The 22,567-nt window shown below is 39.4% G+C and overlaps 2 protein-coding genes across 2 annotated transcripts in view; one reads left to right on the forward strand and one right to left on the reverse strand.

Annotated features, from left to right (window-relative positions):
- Positions 1–11,817, forward strand: part of CC2D2A (coiled-coil and C2 domain containing 2A) — a gene marked incomplete at its 5' end in the record, with an annotated part of 43,328 nt that extends 31,511 nt beyond the window's left edge. Inside the window, 10 exon segments of the mRNA XM_009069942.1 lie at positions 660–758; positions 2,736–2,912; positions 5,252–5,455; positions 6,120–6,209; positions 6,992–7,105; positions 7,960–8,094; positions 9,381–9,503; positions 10,084–10,142; positions 10,567–10,744; positions 11,629–11,817. Coding sequence (XP_009068190.1) covers positions 660–758; positions 2,736–2,912; positions 5,252–5,455; positions 6,120–6,209; positions 6,992–7,105; positions 7,960–8,094; positions 9,381–9,503; positions 10,084–10,142; positions 10,567–10,744; positions 11,629–11,817 — 1,368 coding nt within the window.
- A 2,353-nt stretch (positions 11,818–14,170) lies between these two features.
- Positions 14,171–22,567, reverse strand: part of FBXL5 (F-box and leucine-rich repeat protein 5) — a 20,851-nt gene continuing 12,454 nt past the window's right edge. The window contains exons 9-10 of the mRNA XM_009069941.1: positions 21,216–21,364; positions 14,171–14,607 (exon numbers count right to left, since the gene is read on the reverse strand). Of these exons, the coding sequence (XP_009068189.1) occupies positions 14,531–14,607; positions 21,216–21,364 (226 nt within the window). The 3' untranslated portion in view covers positions 14,171–14,530. The remainder of the gene's footprint in view (positions 14,608–21,215; positions 21,365–22,567) is intronic.

A 22,567-nucleotide genomic window follows, 5' to 3' on the forward strand; every position in this document is an offset into this window, starting at 1 on the left:
TTTCCTAGTCAATTTAGCATACACAAAAATAGCAGCACTCAACATTCTTGAAAATACAACCCAAAAATAAATAATGCACTGAGAACAGAATTCTGTCCTCAAAACTGAAATGGTACTTGATGAAGCAGGAGGAAAAAGCTATACTCTTGAAACTCAGATGTCACTCCAGCCTTTAGAGGATTTTTTTTAGGTGACTTCTGGGCTGATCATACAAGATACAGAAGGCTGTGATAGGCAGTGCACATGAAAACAACACTTCCATTCCACAGCATTTAGTTAAACTTTCATACAGTTTGACCTTCAAAAAGCTTTTTTAAATACCAATAAAATATTTCATTAGAAGACTAGAGCTTCATTTACTTTGTCTGATAAGACTCTTCTGGACCTTTGTCAGATTTCTGAGTTCTCTGTCACAGGTCAGACAGGACTGGAACCCTGAAGTGTAAGTACATTGTATCATGGACTGTGAGGGTCTTGTATATTTTCAGCACCTGCCATGCTTGAAAGGCATCTAGAATGGTCACTGCTGTGCTAGTAATGGAGCTGACACAGTCAATTATTAATACAGAATTTTGATTAAGGCCTTGATTAAATTGTTGTTTGAATTAAAGGAAATAAAAGTGTCCTACAAGGTGTTAATTTGGGCAACTTTTTAATAGGATGATCCTGAAAGAGGAAGTGGAATCCACACTCATGTTGAGAGGCACTGGCTGGGATCTGTTAAGATTCCATTTACTACCATATATTTCCAAGCCAGGGTAAGTGTTTTCACCTGGAGTAAATATCTTAAAATACAGAATGGAGAATGGAAAGGGGCTGGTAATGGACTGTCAGGTTTAATGATCTTCTCTGTACTTGTTAGTTTATTTTTTGAAAGCACTGGGTTAGGTTTTTTCATGAATTTTGTTAGTATTTGTCAGTAAGTTCAACATTTTGAATGGAGAAGAGATAAAACATACACTGCAGTGACAATGCAGCCTGACTTCCCTCAGGAATGAGGTTAAAAGTGCAGATTTTTTTAGATGGTTTTCTCAGTGGCTTTTGAGCTCTCTGGTGTTGGACAGCCTAGATAGGTGAACTAATAATAGAAATATCACCTAGATAGGTGATAGGAGACTTGACTGAACTTCTTTTTTCACACTTCTCATGAATCACCAGATTTTCACCTTTGCCTCTCCCAATTCCTTCATTCTTCCATGTTTAGAACTTTCAAGAGAAGCTTTCTCCAAGAAGTACCAACAGTTTTGTAGTAAAACATGCAGTTCTTCACAGGGGAAAGGCTTTATTTATTTTTTTCTGTCCAGCCACTCATCCTTGACTTAGTTTAAGGAAACTTAACTCTTCACATCTATAGTCCTACGATACTGTAATATTGCTGTAGGACATTTTCTGTAGGCATTTGCTTTTGTGTATATCTAACCAGGGCTAGTCTATTTGCATCTGCTAGATCATTAATAATGTGCTCTCTTCAGCTTGGGAGGTTAATCAGTTAATTTATCTGTTTGAGGGTTGTGGTACCCTATAGAATGAAGCTTTCATTGACTTCAGAGAAGGTGTAAATAGTAAAAAACTCTGATTTCATGAATATTGGCCATTCTGTGCAGACATGTCATGTAACAGACTTGGACATCTTAGCAAATTCTTTGTACTTCTTGTTGTTCTTTGTTGTAGAAACAGTAGCTCCAGAATTCCTGTCAGATACAGTCGTGACACTCTTCGAGGTGGTGTTGCAGCTTCCCTAAGTATAGTGTGGATGCCTGTATAGATCTTCCCAGCAGTAGAGATTCTTTTCATTGGAACAGGATTTCTTATGGAATTTGAAAAAGCCTGATCAGCCCAGTGGTTAGATCAAGGTGCATCAAACAATTAAATTTCAGTAGCAAGTAAACCATTTCTTCATCCTGTTCTAATTTACTGCAGCAGAAATTCGAGTGATTTATTTCATTTTCTCCTCATCAAAACTTAATTTTGTTCTTAGGTGTTTGATGAGCCATCCCAGTAAGTCATCTGTTCATTTTCCACATCCACTGAAGATATCCTTTCTGATAGCAGTTATCTGAATTCTGGCCAGATCAGGAGCTTAATCTTTTTGCTTTTCTCTTGAAGCTGTGCCCTTCCACTGTTGAAACCTGCCTGAGCAAGTGTGGGGTGTGCCATCTCTTATCTCACACAACCTTTCAGAAAGACCTTACTCTCTGTTTGTGGTGGCAGAGGGAGGTGGAAAGGGCTGGTGAGTCTATCAGAGCACTTTTGTGGGGGAGCTGGCTGAATGGGCCAAGTTCCAGTTGCACTTAAGAACCATCAGCAGCTTCTGCATGAAAGGGGTTCATCTGTGAGATGCTGGAGCATCATTCCAACATCACTCATAGGCAAAGGCCTCTTGGTATTTTGCCACTTTGCCATTTTTCCAGGTAAACAGAGCCATGTGGAGATTGCTGTTTGACAGTCTGGCACTCTTTCTTGCTCTATAAACCAGTGTGTATGATTTCCATTTTGTTAAACATGAGTATTCATAATATGGAAGAGAAGCTGAAATCTAGTTTTAATGAATACATTTAACAATGAAATGTCTCATGTTTTGCCTACAGTTAATTAATATGTCATAGTCTCATTTTATAGTTTTGTAATTCAGAGTAATAATCAAAAGAGTAAAATATTTGAACACATGTAGGAAGTGTATGTGAGAAGCAACATCTGCTTTTATGCTTCTAATGAGAAGTATTTCTCTGTTTTAGATTGATGGGACATTTAAGGTCAATATTCCTCCAGTTCTCCTTGGCTACAGCAAAGAAAAGAACGTGGGAATTGAGAGAGGTTATGATTCCGTGCGACATCTGAGTGAAGGCTCATATATAACACTGTTTATTACCATTGAACCACAGCTCATTCCTGGAGAGTCTGTCAGAGAGAAGGTAACTACTCAGTAATTCATCATACTCTTCCTCTTTGTTTCCTGGGATGCAGTTCTTGGGATGCATATAAATAGGTGTGCTTAGTGTGCCACAGGACATGAACACAAACACAGAAGGAAGCTGATACAAATTCAGAGTGTTTTAGTTAGAATTTTACAGCTCAGTTCAATTTCATTGGGTTCACCATTGAGTGAGATATACACTTAGTGCAGGAGGAACAACTCTGACCAGGTACCTGGATCCAATGTTAATAGAAAGCAAATTTGCATTGATTATTTGTGCATACAGTTTTTCCATGTACTTCTGTAAACAATAAAGTATTCACATGAGTGTTTGTGAACGGTGGATGCAAAGGATGTGGCAGGTGCAAACAGTATTTTCTTACTCCTGTGTTTATACTGTTCAAATAGAGCATTTATTATTTATGGCTTCATGCCTCTAGATCTTGAAGATAATAATTTCTAAACAGCAGCTGTTATTTTTTTCAGTTATTGTACTGAACCCGAAGTGCCTTACACTAACCACAAAGAGATGTGGTTAAAATGCATACACAGCTTGCTAGTTTATGTAACAGTGTGCAGTAGGTTTGACATCCATACATCAAGGATGTATGTTTTTCGTGCAGTTCATTTGTTTTAAATTCAGTGCTACACTGGTTGTTTATTAGACAGGTTGTTTATTAAGAGAAATGTCTGTCTGACAGAATTTTTGCACTCTAAACCCACTTTTTTCCTCTTAAAATTATAGTCTTGGAACTCTCCGGTCTTATGTTTTATTACTCTTATGCAATACTGGGGGAGTTGTTACAATTTAGTACTGTTGAAAATAAAGAAAATTAATAAAGTGCAGTCATGGGTGCCTTTAAGGTTGTTTAGCTTGAATTATAAGATTATTGCTAGGACTCAAAACCATAAATATAAGCTTAACAGCCTTGACGTATCTTTAATAAATGAGCACTTATCCAAGAGTTTTGAAGTCTTAATCTCCACATTTAGTAATTAGTTTCTGGGAAAGAAATGTGCTGGGGTCCTGCACTTTAGCCATACCAATCCCATGCAGAGCTCCAGGCTGGGGACAGAGTGGCTGGAGAGCACCAGGCAGAAAGGGGCCTGGGAGTTTGGATAGATAGAGAGCTGAACATGAGCCAGGAGTGTGCTCAGGTGGCCAAGAAGGTAATGTTTTGGGATGCTAAGCCTAATTTTGGTTAATGTTATATCTTTTTTGTTTCTTTCCTTATTCTTCCTCTCTTTCCTGCTGTCCTTCCTGAACCTCCATATAGATGAATGAAATGCTTAAGAAGGTACAGAAGTAATAAATCAGTTGAGATGCTCTTGCTGTTACCTGTTTAAGATTTTAGCTTGGTTTTGTGCCATTCAGGAATCTTTTGGACTTTGTGTTCCTTGACTCTGGCATAGTAATGGTTTATTTGCCAGTAATATTTGCAGTGAATTGCTATATCTAAATTTACAAAGTGCCAGAGAGTGTAGTTTTCTGCTGTTAATTATGGTTGAGAAGAATCACCACTATCTAGCTGCAGAGCAGTGCCCAGCTGTTCCACCTCAGGTTAGCTTGAGAAGGGTAATAAGTACCAAAAAGTGGTAAATTTTGAACAAAAATATTGTGAAGGATGAGCTTTAATTCTTGGCACCACTAGAAGTATATAAGGAATGTAAGTAGATGAAAAATACTATTTGGACTGATCCTAATACCCTTAAAAGATGACATCTTAGGGAACATATAAGGAAATAATTCTCATTCTTATATAATTAATATGTGCTTTTGAGTCCCTACATTTCCTTTGGGAAAATTTCATCTAAAACATTTTAGACAGGTCTGAATTATAAGGACTCATGTAACAATTGCTTGAACCTTCTCTGCAAATATTTTGGCATTGTGTGCAAGTTTGTTGCAATATTATATATGTAAAAATGACTGGGATTTTATGCACATCCTCAGCTGTGGTTTTAGTGGAGTGCTGTGGGAATAGCATGTGGGGTTAGAACTTAGCCATAACTGTTTACCTTCAAATTAATATGTGATATTAGATCTCATCCACACAGTTTTACTTGGCCTTAACGTCCACTACCTTTTTCAGTGCTTTAAGACAACTTGTAGTTCATTATAGGCATTGGTAAGTAAATGCAAATTGCTTGGTTTTCTATTACCTTGACCTATATGTCTGTAAGCAAAACTCTATACTACAGTTCAAAATGCTATTAGGAAAGATTTTTATGCTCTTTTTATGCTCATGTAAGTGGTGAAAAAGGCTGAATATAGTAAAGACTTAAGCCAGACTATAAATAAATCTGATTTTGTATAAATTCTACTGTCTTTTGAAGCTTGATACCCAAGAAGATGAGAAACTGCTCCAGACAGCAGAAAAATATGAAGCTGAATGTACATCAAAGTTTCCAAGCCGACAGTGCCTAACAACTGTAATTGACCTCAACGGGAAAACAGTTTTTATTACCAGATACATCAAACCTCTGAATCCACCACAGGAGCTTCTTGATGCCGTCCCAGATAGATCTCAAACAGCAGCAGTAAGTACTTAGAAAAGACAGTAAAGCTTCTGGGATACAGATTTCAAGATGTGTGTGTGTTTGCATGTGCACATAAGCTCATAAGCTAAGCTTTGTGTGTCTGCTGACAGTTATGCTTTCTGTAAAGGATAAATGAGAGATGCCAAATAAAGTAGTAATGACCATGTGTGATACACAGTGAGTCTATCTGTAATGATGCTGTAAATTAATGTTTGTCTTCTCAGGGGGAACAAAATAGGTATGTTAATGAGTATTGTGCTTTAAAAGACAAAGAATTATGCCAAACCTCAGTGGGAGTAAATCATACCAGTCTTTGATACGAGTTCTAAAATGAGCTAGCTGCTACTGCAACGAGGTTACTCAGTGTTTGGTCATTGATATATGTGGAAACAGCACTATTGCTTCACTTCTATGTAAAAAATACTGTATTGTTGTGATACTATATTGTGGTGAGACACTGGCACAGGTTGCCCAGGGACTTGGTGATTGCACCGACCCTGGACGTGTTCAGGGCCAGGCTGGATGAGCCTTGAGCAACCTGATCTAGTGAGGAGGTGTCTCTGCCCAGGGCAGGGGGTTGGGACTAGATGATCTGTAAGGTCCTTTCCAACCCTTAAATTCTGTGATTTAAAGGGATGACTTGCTCTGTTTTGTTTTCTTGTAGGAACTGGTGGCTCGATATGTTGCTTTGATTCCTTTTTTGCCAGATACTGTGTCATTTGCTGGAATCTGTGATCTATGGAGTACATCAGACGTAAGCAATGCATTAAACAGAAGTTCTTTATCCTCTTGAATGTGATGTAACATCCTAGCAACCCCTGATTTCAGGGGGGGATTGTACTAGATGAGCTCGTGAGGTCACTTCATACCTAAATTATTCTGTGATTCTGTTATTATTAGGACTATTTTTCTTTGACCACTTATTTCACAGAATGAGGACCAAAGCTTGAGAACAGTTGCTGATCCTGATATGAGCCAAAAATTTTACCTTTGATAGATTGCAGTGAGCTAAGAATACTTAGGGCTTTAAAGTGTCTCCTGTTTATTCTGCTATAAACCATAGAGGCTAGTCATGCACAAGTGAAAGGAATGCACAAGTGAAAGGTGGTGACTGATGGGCTTAAAATGACTTAAAGAAAGTCTTAAAATGGATCATTGTAGTTCCAAGGAGCTGTAGAAAAAAGCATGGCATGCACTGTCAGCAGTAGTGGCATATTTAGTCTTCTCTGCCACATAAATCCTGTCATTTATAAAATAGCAGCAAACATCATTGATCATGGATGTTGTTTTTATCTCAGAATTTTTCAGTAAAATTCAGAATAATTAAAGAGCCAAAGATGTTTGTTCTTGTGATAAAATCTCAGATCTCATGGATTTTCACTGTCCATCCTGCCTGTTGAAGCAGTGACAAATGAACAGTAAAGATGAGTTGCTGTCTGAGTGCTCTTTGCTTCACAAGTGTTAAGGAGCATTATCAAATGTTGTAAGTTGATAACTGCCTTAGAAAGACTCTTTTTGGTTTTATACCTTAATTAGCAATTTCTTTATCTTCTGGCGGGCGATGAGGAAGAACATGCTGTGCTCCTGTGTAATTATTTTCTTGGCATGGGGAAGAAAGCCTGGCTTATCACTGGAAATGCCATTCCTGAGGTAAGAGCATTTTTTCATTTGGCCTGAGTAAAAACTTTTTTTCTGTCAAGCCTTTGGTTCCCACCAGCAGTTGTTTCTTGCTGGGATGTTTTGCCAAAGATGTTATCCAAACATTGATGCTGGGAACCAGTTCTTTTCAGAGAAGAAAACAATGTTGAAAGTATATCTTAGTGTAAATATTGTCTGGGTTTTTTCCATGCTTCAACTGGTAGTAGCTGTTGCCCTCATAGTGCAGATGGTGAGGCTGTTTATAAAGCAAATTTCCACTATTAGTATCTCAAATTACCAAGCACATGTTAAAGTTTTGTTGCTGAAGAGAACTTTGTCCAAACTATTTTCTTCAGCACATTCTGAGATACTGCAGTGACAGGAACTCAGGTACATTCCTTTCACTCAAAATCTGATGGAGATGGTAGTCCTTAATAAAGCATTCAGCTTATGCATTCTGTAAGGAGGGGATTTATTCCAGGTATTTCAAGACTGCCATGGCTGAGAGCTATGGCAGTAGCCAAGTAGGACATGCTGATACTGAAGTGACATCTGGTAAGCATTCCAATACATGGAATTCCACATTGGTTTGTAGCTGAACTGAGACAACTTTCAGAATCTGTATTTTGAGAATGGCTCAGGGCTGTGTATGTCTAACATTTCTCTCTGCCACAGAACAGACAGAGAGAACATTATTATCTAAGTGTTGAACTGTAATGAACCTGTAAATTCTTCCAAGCAGTTTACCCCAAAGAGCACTATCAGTCTCACAGTAAACATTTAGTATTTCAAAGAACACAAAGCATATTGTCTTTGTAGCCAGTCTTAAAACATCTTTCTCATACTTCCTTTTCTTTTCTTCCTAGGGACCAACTGCATATGTATTAACTTTGGAACAAAGTCAGTATGTAATTTGGAATCCCAGTACAGGACGTTTTTATGGACAGTATGATACTTTCTGCCCTTTACAAAACGTGTATTGCCTGATCAGCTCTGATAATGTAAGTGTACCCACTCTTGTCACATTTCTATACACATAAGAGATGGAAACTTGATAATTTTTTTGACCTTATGCATCATTTATGCATCCCTGTAACAATATTTAGGCTATCATGTTATTAGTGATTTTATTCAGTCTTAAGTAGATTTTACAGCTACTTTAAATACTTAAAATAAGAAAGATTTTTAAATTTTTTATCAGCATGTAAGTGGATCAAGTCCTGCAGTGAGAGGAGTAGAGGGAACAGTCATAAGCTGAAACAGAGGAGATTCAGACTAGATATTAGGAAAAAAATTTCCCTCTTAGGGTGGCCAGGCACTGAAATATTTTTCAGGGAGGTAGTGGAGTCACCAACCCTGGAAGTATTTTAAGAGGAGTCTGGATCTGGTGCTGGAGGTTTAAGGTTTAGGGGTTACAGCAGAGTGGCAGGTTAATGGTTGGACTCAATGATCTCAGAGGTCTCTTCCAAACTTGATGATTCTATGGTTCTATTCTAAGACATGGGTTAATATAATTTTTGTTGCTGGGTTTTACTTACATATTTCCCAACTGGGTGGCCTAAATTTAAAGCTTGTTTGAACAAGAATCCTACAGTGCTTGCATGCTTCAGGTTAGGCTCAAACACAGACCAAATGAATGTCTGTAAAGAAGGAGAGTTCAGTATGTGGGCTCACCTTTATGACAAAATGTACACAGGAGCTTTGTGTATCTGCAATATTTGCTTATATTCTGCAAGATAAGCTTGAAATAGTAATGGTGCTGGGGTGCAGCAGCTACCAGACATCACAGCTACAGCTGCACAGAATTCAGAAAGGACTTGTGCAGCAATCTAGAGGGGTGGGAATGCAGCTCAGAACAGCAGAAGGAACTTTGGAGTATACTGCAGTCAACACTGTGTGATGCTGAAGCAATGGTAAAGGCAGAATTTTTCTGAAAGCATAAAAACTGTCACGGTGCAGAGTAGATGAAGTGCTGAAAAAGAAATGCTAGAGAAAAAAAGACTCAGCAGAAAGAGTTGCCAACTGCAGACAGTAATAACTGCAGACACTGGTTTCAGTCCTTTCTCAGAAGTCCAGAACACAACAAACCAGCACTATTCCTTTTGATGCAAGAATGCAGAACTTGCACATCAGCTGTGACTATACCAGTTTGCCTTGTTCGTTAAGAACTCAGTGGTAATTGCTACAGAAGGTCAACATGATGTGCTATTTTATTGCTGTGTAAGTGGAATGTGATCCATAGCTGTGATTATATGCTAAAAGCTAAAACAAAATTGCTTTCTTATAGATTTGGTTTAATATTCAAGAATATGATTCCCCAGCAAGGATGAGCTTTGATATCAACAGACCAAAACAGTGGAAGTCTTTCTTTTCAAGAAATTTGCCATTCCCTAGTCTCTCCAGCGTTCAGGTATTGATGGATCTATTGCCAGCTCAGTTTGAGGGGTTGAGACAGCACAGACTTGGTGTAAAGAAGGAGACACTAAGTTCTATATATGTAGATTCTAAAGAGATTTCCCAGTCATTCCTATATAAAAATGAAAGCAGGAACACTGCAGAAATTTAGTTTTACACAGAATGAAGGCACAGCTCTTATCCTCTAACTATCCATGTAGGATCTCAGTGAATAGGACAAATCTTTAAAACAAACATATCTAAAGCAGTAGCTTTGTATTATAAAGAAAATGCCAACTGTTGTGTTATGGCTAAGAAGGCATTTTTTCAAGCTGTATGAGCTTCCTTAGTGAAAACCCAAAAATTTCTCTACAGTTACCAAAGGTGTAAGAGGTTGAAGTTTACTGAGAAGAAAAAAACCTCAGCATTACACACAGTTATCTACTTAATATTTTTATCAATGTCTCTACTAAAGAATACATTACTTTTGCATAATAGTAAACTTGTGTATCATCAAGGCAATAACTCCTGAAGTTACACTGGTGTATAGCTAGAAGAGATTGCACAGTTTAATACTTGTTTTATTTATTGCTTAGCCTGAAGAATTAGTTTACCAGCATTCAGATAAGGCTGCTGCCATGGAACTACAGAGCAGGTAATTCTACCCCCAAAGCAAAAGCTCTCAGTGCTGGTCACTAGAGCATATGCACACCTTGGTCCTAAAAACCTGCTAGGAATTGAGAATGGCCTTAAAAAAAAATCAGAAGCTCTTGTTTCCGGGCTTAATTTTCTCTCTTCAGTAGAGATTGCCAACTGATCAATCGCTGTACATTTTCCAATAAGCAAAATGCTGTGGAGGGATGAGAGGAACTAAAAGGGTTTATAAATAAGCCCCTGGCCTTCCATGCTGTTACTGACCTTGCAGGCACCACCCCACCTGTGTTGGTGTTGCTTTCCTGCACTTCTGGTTAGCAGTAACTGAGGTAATTTGTGATCCCCAGAATCTGTGCTGTCTGCCAAGGGAGATCAGTTCAGATGTCCAATAAATACTAGAGTTGTAATAGTCTATCTTATTGCAGGCTTGAAAGAATGTTAAAAGATAAGATTATGGAATGGAGACCAACACGCCCAACTCGCTGGAACAGATACTGTACCTCTACCCTGCGTAACTTTTTGCCGCTGCTGGAACAAAACCAAGGCAAAGACGTAGAAGATGATCATCAGGCAGAGCTGCAAAAACAGCTGGGAGACTACAGGGTACAGTTGTGAACACAAATAACTTGTGCATAGAGCAGGAATTTAAATCCCTAGGATTTAGTATCACTGCTCTATGGTATGGAAGTGTCATAGGCTATTTATGTCCTCTACTACAAAACTTCACAAGAGCTTTTATACCAGAGATAAATCAACGTAGTATTTACAGAGTGGAGTGATGATCCTGTTTTAATTTGTAATGTTGCAGGTAAAAACTTTCAGCTGAATGTTCTTGTATTGTTGCTGCTCCACAGCAGTAACTTCAATGCATAAACACCAGAGCTGTCTCCCTGCACCAGCCGAGTGGTGCAGCAGCTCTCAAGGCTGCTCAGTGCCAGGGAGTGCTACACACAGCCTACTTAGAGATGCAGGAGCCCATGCAACAACATGCTTTAGTTCAATTTTCTACTCTTTAAAGACAGAAGAGGATTTACTGAAGTTTTCTCTTCAGCCACTAGTGCATTCTTCCTCTGCTTTCCCTGTGAAACACCTGTGGTGACAGTACTGCACCCAGCTCCGGCCACTTCCAAAATGAGCTGAGGTTTCAGTTCCTGTTGGACCTGAAATTTAGGATGGGCAGGAGGCATTTGCCATCTCAGTTATTTAAAACCAACCAAGAGGCAGAAAAGCAGCAAAGTTCTGCTCTATGTGTTCTTTATTCTAGTGGATTTCTAGACATCTTCAAACTTAAACCAGACTAAAGAGGAAGAATGTCAGAAGCTTGCCTGAATATGTGAAAGAGGGAGGTGGTACTAAAATAAAAATAAGCTTTTTTACTGCATCTCCTCAGGCCAGCAATGGGTAACAAATGTATTTTTAAAACATGTATATATTCAGGTCCTTCACCTTTTGTTCTTACATTTTTTTTCCTCTTTTTTCCCTCCCAGGTCTCTGGATTTCCTATTCATATGCCATATTCTGAGGTCAGACCTTTAATCGAAGCTGTACACAGCACAGGAGTTCATACCATTGATGTTTCCAATGTTGAATTTGCTCTAGCTGTGTATGTCCATGCTTATCCCCAAAATGTTCTCTCTGTATGGGTTTATGTTGCTTCACTTGTGAGGAATGGGTAATATAGACCAGTCAGAATATTGCAATAAATGTGCTTATATAGGTGTAAATATGACAGATTTCTCCTCCTGCTGATTTGAGCTATCCCAAGTATTTTTAAAATGCAGTGAGGGCCTGATTCTTAGTAGCTTTATTTGCCCTACAACTGCTGATACTACAGACAGACAGTGTAAAATTCTAGTACTAAGGGGTGGTGATTTTTATAGTCTGACTCCCAGTGGGATGTCACACTTAGAAGTGTTACACATGCCCACATATAGCAACATTCCAAGTTTCTTTGGAATCACTTGAAGACTGTGTTTTAGCCAGTCAGTTTATTTTATCTACAGACCTTCCTCCTCCTCAAGGACACTTGTAAATAAAAATAGTTTTTCTGTACCTGAGGTCCTGAATTTTTATCCGTGAAAAATTTTGTATATCAAAGAGCCATCAGTAAAGGCCATACTTCAATTTTTAAGAGGCTACTTCATCTTCTACTCAGTATATTGTGTCTCTATAATGCCAGCACCATTTAGAGGTGTGAGACAACATTTTCTAAAGAAGTTAAAGACGAATGATTTAATAAGTATTTATTGGAAGCACATTCCTTTTATAGAAGAATATGATTAAATTGCTGTGGAGTATGAAGTCCTTGTCTGCAAGTTATGAAACTTGCAAGTAAAAGATTATTAAAAGAATAATTTACTAAAAAGCAAATTCACTCACTAGTATGTAAGTAGTGCTGCTAACTGCTACTAGTGGTACAAATATATATCCTTTTCCTGCAGTTATCTTGCTAATCAAACTCTTACAAGTGAAAATGACAGTGGCTTGAGCTTAGGAAAAACATTTGTCAAAATATCAAAATTAAATTGTTCTTGAGCTGAGACTGTGAACCTCGTTCAGAGTTACCTATTAAATACCACTGAGCCAAGTTTGGCTCCATCCTCTTGACACTCTCCTTTTAGCTACTTACAGACATTAATGAGGGGTCTCCTCTCAGTTTCCTCTTCTCAAGCTGAACAGGCCCAGCACTCTCTGCCTTTCCTCATGAGAGAGTTGCTCCAGTCCCTTAATCATCTTCGTTGCCCTCTGCTGGACCTGCCCCAGGAGCTCCATGTCCCTCTTGCACTGAGGAGAGCAGAACTGGACACAGGACTCGGTCAGCCTCGCTCAAACAGCAACGTACAGCCCTAACCTTAGGGCACCAAAGTACATTTAATGCAGCTTTACCTGAAGCAGCAGCTGCTGGAACAATGTGTCCTTTGATACCCCTTCTGTAGGCTTCAAACTGAGCATGGAACATTCTGCCTCTGGCCCTTGGTCAGCTCTTAACCATGAACAGCCAACTCTCCACCCACTAGTGTTTTTCTTACCTTACTCCTCCTCAGTTTTAGTGGGAGCAAGATGGTGTCAAAACATGATGTTTACTGTATCTCCAGCTCTGCCTGCACAGTGCCTTCCCAGACACCAGGAATCTTGAAAGCTACACATGTCACCATGACTGCTGCCCTAAATAAATACTACTCAAAACAATTTATCCAATTTACCAACAGGTAAAAATTACTAGCTTGGTATAGTGTCAGCTTTAAAAATTAGGAAGGATTGGGGGTGGGGAGGAAAACCTGGTTTGCCTTCTACAAAAGCTGCCACCTCTCTGCTGGGGAGGAACACAACCTGCAACTGTGCCACTCATGAGCAGGTGGCCACTGAAGTTTGCAGTGTGACACAGGCTGCAATGCTCACTCCACACACACTCACACCCTACTTATATACTACTTGTCTCTACCTGGTGCAGGTTTCACTCATCACAAAGATGAAGGGGATCCTTTTATATACCAAAGCAAGGGGGAAGAAGTATTGCTGTCTTCCACGGAGTTCAGATTAATGAAAACTGACTTCCTTGGAAGCTGTTTGTTTCAGAAAAGCAACTTAACACAGCCATGGGAACAAAAAACCCAAACCGAAACTCCCACATGTACTGCATAGTTCCCAGCTCCTCAACACCCACCCACACACCCAATCTCTGCAGCCTCCTGGCATGGCACATACCTTAAAAGCACAGATATTCAACTGCTGAATACGTTTGTTATTGGTGGGAACGTTTTATTTGAGTATGTCTTTCAAGCCCAAATACAAAACCAAATGCAAAAGGAAGGTGGGAATTTCCCTAATTTTGCAATATAAAGAACGACTTCAGGATGAGAGGAAAGGGGAAGAAACAAGGCTCCTAAAGATGTGTAATTGTTACCCAAATGCAAACAATACAATTCAGATTCTCTGCAGAGGTTTATATTGTACTTACGGATTCAAAATTTTTTTTAAAAAAAAAGATCACCTAACACAAATAATCCAGTAAAGTATATTTAAGTGTGGATTCAAAATTTTTTTAAAAAAAAAAGATCACCTAACACAAAATAATCCAGTAAAGTATATTTAAGTGCCAAACTTGGAAGAAAGTGGCATTAAAAAAAAAAAAAATCTGAAGGTTTTCCCATCTTCCCCAAATTATGTAAAACAAACCCCAACACCCTTCAAACCAGATGAGATTGTGAGATTGTTACAACACCGTACAGTACACTCATAATTAAGATTCTGAAGGTGTGGGCAGGGTCAGGCTAGTAGAACAGATCTCACTCCAAGGATTGTTAACACAAGATGCAAACTGTAAGTAAAGTGCATGAAGGGAAGCCTGCTCAGCTAAATGAAGTAGACTGAAAGCTCAGAAGTCAGCGGTCACTCGCCAGAGCGGCAGCAGGCCCGAAAACCACACTGCAAATTCTGGCATCCACTGGCGGTTTCAGCATGAGGACCTGCACAAAAACAGAACAAATGTGAAAAGAAGAAAAGGCCATTGATTTAGAGTCATAATTCTCATCATCTAGGGATTCAGAAAATGTCTCCTTTCATACAGTGCACTACACTTCACTCAGCACCATGAAGGCTGAAGAGCAGCCAGTACTGTCACGGTATAAAAACCTCAGGTGGAACAGGTGTTTTTCAAGGGATTTTTGCTCTGATAGCTTAGCCTCATAAAGATACCACATTCAGAATGACATAAGTGTACAATGAGCAACACTGAGCAGGTTTAAGCAAGCTCTCACAGCTTTCAGAACCGAGGGGTATTTTCACAATCCACATTTAATTCCCATTTTTTCAAATTCAGATGATGACATCATGGCATTACTGAAGAAACCATAATCTCCAAACTATTTCTGCTATAATGGAAACAGCTTTTTAACCTTGAAGTTTTTTTTCTCCATGAACACTTCATGGTTAGCCACACACTGACTGGAAATTCAAAACCTCAAGAGAAAATCACCTTAGCATTGCTGCAGTTATTGGAAGCCAAAAGGCTAAAAATGAGCCATTCAGAAAGAACAAGTACAAACCAACACTGTAATTCTACCCACCTCCACTTACCTTCACATACAGTTATTCCTTTAATTTGAAATGTTGAAGTGATCATAAACTATTGTATTTATTTATTAGGACAGGGTTTTATTTCCTGCAGCCATATGCCTACTACAAGACACATTTAGAATCAGAATCATAAGGGTTGGAGGAGACTTCTAAGATCATCAAGTCCAACCATTAACCTGCCACTCCTGCTGTGAATTTACACTCAGGCTGACTGAACTCTGCCACACAACATACACTGGAAGTGGGTTGCCAAGTTAACAAAAACAAGCTGATAAAAACCTAACCAGGACAACCCAAATTTCCCCTCTCTGTGTGAGAGACGAATCAACAAATATTTCAGGTGGTTTTAATGTGTTCAGGAAAGACTAACAAAATCTTGTAATGAACTAGGGCACCATGCCATATCTGGCTTGGGATTTTTCTCCCTTAAGCAGTAATTTTGAGGCATAATTCAATTAATTTCCAAGACCCTAGTGTCTGAAAATCAGCTTTCTGCTTCATGCCACACGCCAATAAGTAATACTCTACGAGGTAATTAAGTTAACATGCACGAGACTGAATAAAACCAACCAGAAACTGTAACGAAGGACAACGGTTACACTATGCAAAATACCAACTTTTCATTTGTCAATAAACTCATTTTCCTTTACAAATCTTTTCATTCACCTGAGCTAAATTTTGATCCTCCAAGTCACTTACGAGCTAGAGTTTGAAAGCCTCTTCGTAAGTCCTTTAGAAAGGAGACTCGGTGCTTCTGAACAGCTGGGTTAGCAGAGCATGTTCTGTGCAGCAGCATTTTCCAAGTCGTAGCTGACCTTCCTCATCATTGCCACAGCTAAGCAGCACAGCAGTGATTTTGAAGCAACTGTCACATTTCTAGCAAAATGCTCGTTGACAAAAATGTACAGAACCACAACATCCCAAGGAAGGGAATACTCAGTACTTCAATAATGTTTTCCATCCTTTTCTTGCTCATTTTAAGAATGTTATTCCTCGTGCTCATAACTGGAATGTACAAACTGCCCCTCTAGGTCTGACCAATGCTCCATCTCACACTACCTTCATCACTGGCAACACCAGGTGTTCTCTGGGGAGGTGATGTAAGTCTATCATGCATACCTTACATGTTTTCCCAGCAGCTCCAACTGCTGCAGTAGGGACACTGAATCCCATTCCCTTTAGTGTTTGTTTATGGCTCAGTTGTGCATGCATTCTTTTAAACCTCTTTTCAAACCTGCTGATACTGACTGCTTCCACCATTCCCCACAGGACCAAGTTCCAGAAATTTACTACACTACATGCTTTAAATCAATTGCCTACTTGCTTCCTCCACTGTCCCTGAGCTCTAACACTGCAGAATTTGGAGAGCTCCTGTTGCACATTCACCTTATCTACAGCTTTCCCAGTTCTGTAAACAGTCATCCCATTTCAGCCTTCTCATTCCCAGACTGAAACATTCCAGCCTTTTGAGTGTCTCCACATAAGACAGCTGTTCAGTTCCCTAACTTTTTAGCAGGCCTCTTCTCTAGCTTCTCTAACTCCATTACACACATTCCTTAAGATGGGGAGACCAAACCTCTTCTACTGACTGTGAAGGCTTAATCAGTGCTAGCAGTAACTGCTTAAATTCAATGTTTTTTGGGATGGTTCATCTGGGAAAGCAAAGTTAATCAGCTTCTCATCTAACCTGCCACAGTCTACGTTACTGGTTTAGTTACTTCTAAACTGGATTATTGTAATGCTCTTTACATGTTCATCTGATTATCAGATGCTTAGGTGACTCAGAATAGAGGTGCAGCCTGTTTAGTCACAGTGAACACATGAACACGTTGGGCAGTGTAAGAGAGGAACACAGCTAGTTCATTACTCCATTTTGTGACATGTATTAGCAACAGAAAAATTAGGCAAAATTTCCTAGAAAAGTCTGGCATTTCACCAAGAATACGTGACAACACAGACCAAGACCATGGTGAAATAATCACTCCAGCCAGGGCACCTGGCTGTCACCACCACAGCTTTTCAGCCAGCTGCTCTAGCTCTTGCCTATGGCAGCAGAAACATTCATGTGCTTTACACCAAGATGGAGCCCTGACCCATCTAGAAAAAGAAAGGAAAAAAGGAAGCTTTCAGCTACCTCAGGTCTTGATTGAGTTTACCCAGTAGCCACACAAAAAGACTAATGCTGGCCACAGGAAGGCAGTAAGGATGAGCTGGGAGGAAAGCAAAGGAGGGAAGGAGAGACAATTTTTTCCACAGCCACCACCAGCAAGAGGATCCATCATGAACACTACAAATGTGTTCAATGGAAATGCAGCAACAGTAATACATTACAAGGTAATTACCAAAAAAGTGAACAAATTAAGCATTAGCTTTTATAAACATATAAAGGCAATATTTAATTCAAATCTGAGTTTAGTAAGTCTCTAGATCTCTATCAGCCTTTGGTAAAGTTACACAGAGATTTACGAGAGCACCTTGGTTATCTGTAGAACTTAAAAAGTGACCAAACTCTTGAAATCTAACAACACTGCACTCCCACATAAATCTGCACATAGTTCCATACATCTCAAAAAAAAATAAATTGCAAAGTCTTGGTCCATTGCTGAAAGACAGATCAGCTATGACCAACAGCATTCTAAATGCCAGAAGTAAAGAGTGAATATTCAGAATCACCACAACGTTATTTCATTAATGCCCTATTTCTTTAATTACAGCACCTGAGGACTACATCATTAAAAAACCTCTAGAAACTGAATCATACTTGAAAGCTGCAAAGAGCTACTGCTGCTCTTTAGGGAGCCCCATTTTCTAATCCCACAGCTGACACTACTCCAGGCTTTAAAAGTGGGAATGCAGTCAGAAAAATGGACAAAGGTGGACAAAACAGCCTTGAGGAAAATGAAAACTTCTCAGTGGCAAGAGGTAGCTCAAACATTAAACTCTTCTTACTGAGTGCAGTGCGATCTACAACCAAATTTGTTTTAGATACTAAATTAAATCAGCAATTGGAAGCTCTGTATATTGACAGATTTGTTTTCAGCTGCAGCTGAGGGATATCTAACTCCAGGCCTCCAGCATTGTGCAAAACATAAGGAGAGATCCTAAACATTCATAAGCAAACCAAAAACTGAGGTCAAACTAACAGTAAGCAAACAGAACAAAGATCTGAAAGTGTGCACAAATTCATGCTCTCTGCTCATAAAAACTGATTCAGGTTACTAGTGTGCAACAGCAGTCTGTGACTCAGACACAACTAGCTAACCATAGCTGCTCTACCTTTCTAGTTCTGGCCCACTAAAAAAGGTAGAGCAGCTTTGGTTAGACCTGCACTTGCTGAGAACACAAAATTTGCTCCCAGTGTGCCTACCAAACAAGTCCAGCAAGCCCTCCCCAAAGCAATACCAGTGAAGTGTGTGTAAGGTGTCCCATCAGGCTCAGTGCTTACAGGAAAAACCAAATAAATCTTAAAACAGGCTGCAGGTAAAAGTAAAGACCTTATACAAAGTCATATCTTTATTATTCAAAGATGGCTAAATTCCTTGCTGCTGGCTCCGTATTTTGTTCTGCAAGACTGACAGGTTTTCCAACATGATCCCAGAACACACCTCTCCTTCCCCGAAAACAATCACTGACAAGCTGGTGAGCAAAGAAAATTACGCAATTATTCTCTCCATGCTTACAGATCAGTAATCTTTGTGCAGCAGTTAGTAATACAATCTACAAACATGCAAATAAACAAAGAGCTTCAGATATGGATTGTGTTAAAGGAAACACCTACTGCTTTCCCTCTTCAGAAATGCCAAATCACAGAATCATAGAATTTTAGGGGTTGGAATGAACCTTGAAGATCATCTAGTCCCAATCCCACCTGCCCTGGGCAGGGACACCTCCCACCAGACCAGGATGCTCAAGGCCTCATCCAGCCTGACTTTTAACACTCCCAGGGTTGGGGTTTCTACTACCTCCCTGGGCAACCTGTGCCAGTGTCTCACCACCCTCACAGGAAAAAATTTGTTCCTAATATCTAACCTAAATTTTCCCCTCTTTCAATTTGTACAAAATGATACAGAAATAGCTGTTGCAGGAATCCTGCTGCCCACAGAACGAAAAAAGGCATCATCAGTTTCACACTGAATAGCCTTATCACAATGAAATTTGAGTGAAAATACAAGGAACAACATCCAGAAAAAACTGCAAGGGATTCAGTTACAAAGATTATTTTCCATTTCAGAATGGAAGTTTTTATCATCAACTCCATTCTTAAAGAAAACAACCACAAACTTTTAAGATGCTACTACTTCTCGACAGATGTGAAAAGTCAGACCATCACAGCCTCACTATCCTGTCAATTTCTCTCTACAGGGGTAACTGTGGGACCAAACCCATGTATGATGATTTACAGAAACAAGCAGAGCTTATAGCCCCACAGCTTCCAGCAGGCAGTAAAAGGAAGGAAATAAACAGGAAGAGGATCAGGACAACTTTATAGAATAATTCAAAAATCTTCTGTTTAAATATAAACAATTTCTTGAGGATACTATGGAACAGCCAAGCTTTGAAGTGGTGGACAGAGATTTGGACTCTCTCACACAGAGATTTGGGCTTTGTAAACTAATACTAAGATGACATACTGTATCTTTGGGACAGACAGAAAACCAGAAGTATCTGAAGACAAACCAGAACTTTATGTCTGGTATTACTGACAGAAGTACAAACAGAAGAAAAGTAGCAATGAATCAGACATAAAAGGAAAAGGCTTTTAACTGGTCTTTGAAGACCTCTTTAAACTCAACATAATACAAGGAGAGTCCATAAAGGATTTTAAAAAAGGAACCTTAAAATTTTCAGGTTGAAATGAAAAACAATAGAAAAATGCATTTTTTAAAGCTGTAGTCTAGATGGAATGGCAGGAAATAATAAAAAGCAAGTGTCTCAAAAGAAAAGCAGTGTCCAGAAAGTGCATAAAGTGCAAAAAATATGGAAGCAAAATACAATTTAAAACTTTAACTTCTAATATTAGGATCCAATCCAAATGCATCATCTTGTATCAATTTCAATGGATTGAAAACCCAAATATCAGTACAGATTTACTTGCAGTACCAAAGCTCTGGCATCCACTACCCTGGTTGGGGCTGATTCTCAATATGGGTGCAAATTACTGAGCTGGACACCATGAACTATCAGGGAATACAATTTTGTCTTACACACAATTAGCTCTCATAATCCTCTGAACTTTTCCTTTCCCTTCCCTTGTGTTGCACTTACCTGCTTTAAATTCACACATGGAATACAAGTCAAACCATGGTTCCTACCTCAAATGCTATGAGTGCTTACTGGACCTAACACAATAGACTGAACTCCAGTGTGGTAAACACTGAAAAGACTTGCACCATTAATGTCCTTCATGCATTTATCCAGATCCTTCTCCAGCTTAGATCCATCCCTAAGTTACTGACTCAAGCAAAACCAGAAAAAACTAAATTACATTTTCCATAAGGACATCTGATGTCAAAAATATCCTGTACCAAACCTCGTGCAATATGGGAGGTAAAAAGCAAGTTACTCCTTTCTTAAAAGTCATTGCTTTGGAATCAACCTGATAAATGTCTGTAAGAGATTAAGACCATGAAGAGAACACACAACTACATGTTTTACAGGGAAGATATGGAGAGTGTGTATTAGCAGCTATAGAGACTTACTTTCTAGCCCCTATTACTTATGCAAATCTAAGTTACAAGATACAGGGACTAAAAATGCTTTCCTAGGTAATACAGAATTGTACTAGTGTCAAGCAAAAACCCCAAAAGAACAAATGAGGAAAAACTGACTTAACAGCTGTCATTTCATAATTAATCTGTGAAACTCAGTGCTACATAGTCATTTAAAAAAAAAAAAAAAACCCCAGTGGGGTTTTAGTGGTTTTTTCTGTCTTAAAAATTGTCCTTAAACCAGACATGGCTCCCCAGTAAAGCATCACATCTTCATAAAAAGACATTACCGTTAATGTTGTCACAGTAGTAAAAGTGTTCATCTTTCAGGGAAGGGCATGCAGAAACCAAATCCTGCAGGCCTGCACCAGTTACAGAGAGACAGCCCGAGAGGTTAAGGTGTTCCAGATGTGGCAGTCCTCCTCCCAGAGTCAATGCCCTGTGGACAGACAGAAGACACGTGTTCAGAGCCTGCACAGCACTAGACTGACAAAATACTCCACTACATCACCCAGCCACACACCAAACTGCACCTCATGATGAAACACACACCTCTAACAGACCATGCAGCTTTACACCTGCCACTTTCATACCCTACAGAGGGGATCGCCCCCAAGCAGCAGAACAAACCTGAAAAATGGACAGATTTCTACAGAAACTGACAATTCCTTCTGACAGACTTGAATGGTGAAACACTTTTTTTGTGAATTACATCAGAGATGACCAACTATTTCAAAGAACTACCAAGCCATTCTTCTCCAGAACGCCACTGATTTTGGCAGCTCTTCCAAGGTGATGCATATTCCTCATCTCACCCTAAAAACATGATACTCCCAAGTTTGACAGTCTTTTCTTTTTTGTGGTGAAAATTATTTTGGAATCCAAATTTGTGTTTTCCTAGGACTGACAGCAGAGTTTCTCTCTGCCAAACACACTATCTCATTATTCAAGTGGGACTCTTTATTTTTCCTCTGAGTGCAAGAGAATTCTGTTGCTGATGCAACAGGCAGATGGATGTATTACACCTGAGTAATTACTCCATGTCAGCCTGCTCACTCATGGAGCAGCCAGCCCAAGTTCAAGCAGAAACAAGCTCACTCCCCTCAAAAAAGAAGAATCCACAAGTCTGAATCACCAAACTGCAGATTCAAGCCAGGACATAAAACTGAAAATGCATTCAGAACATCACTGCACAAGTTTCTCCTGTCGGCAGGCAGAAGTAGAACTACTGACCACAAAACCAGCTATCAGCTATCACTTTTCTATGAATGAACTGACAAGTGTTTCTATTAGGAGGTTTCATTATCCTTCCTCAGGGACTCCACTATTCTGGTGGCTGCAAGAAGCATTTGGTGCAGCACACTCTCAGCTCTTACTGTCTTTTATGCAAAAAGCACCAATGGGAGAGCAGCAACACAACTAAAACCTTCCCATGGCTCAGCAACCAAGTCTCCCTTTGGTTCTAGATTACTGAGTCATGAACAAAACAGACCAGTAACATGCAAACTGCACATAGGAAGATCTAATCAGCACCTACAAAAACTCAGCAGTCCCAGTCCACTGCAACACTGGAAGGGCAACAAGCTCCAACACAAAGCACAGCTATCTGAAGTTCCTCTGGGCAAGAGTAATGCTAGTGAGT

Source organism: Acanthisitta chloris, unplaced genomic scaffold (genome assembly GCF_000695815.1).
Source record: "Acanthisitta chloris isolate BGI_N310 unplaced genomic scaffold, ASM69581v1 scaffold1052, whole genome shotgun sequence".
NCBI lineage: Eukaryota > Metazoa > Chordata > Aves > Passeriformes > Acanthisittidae > Acanthisitta > Acanthisitta chloris.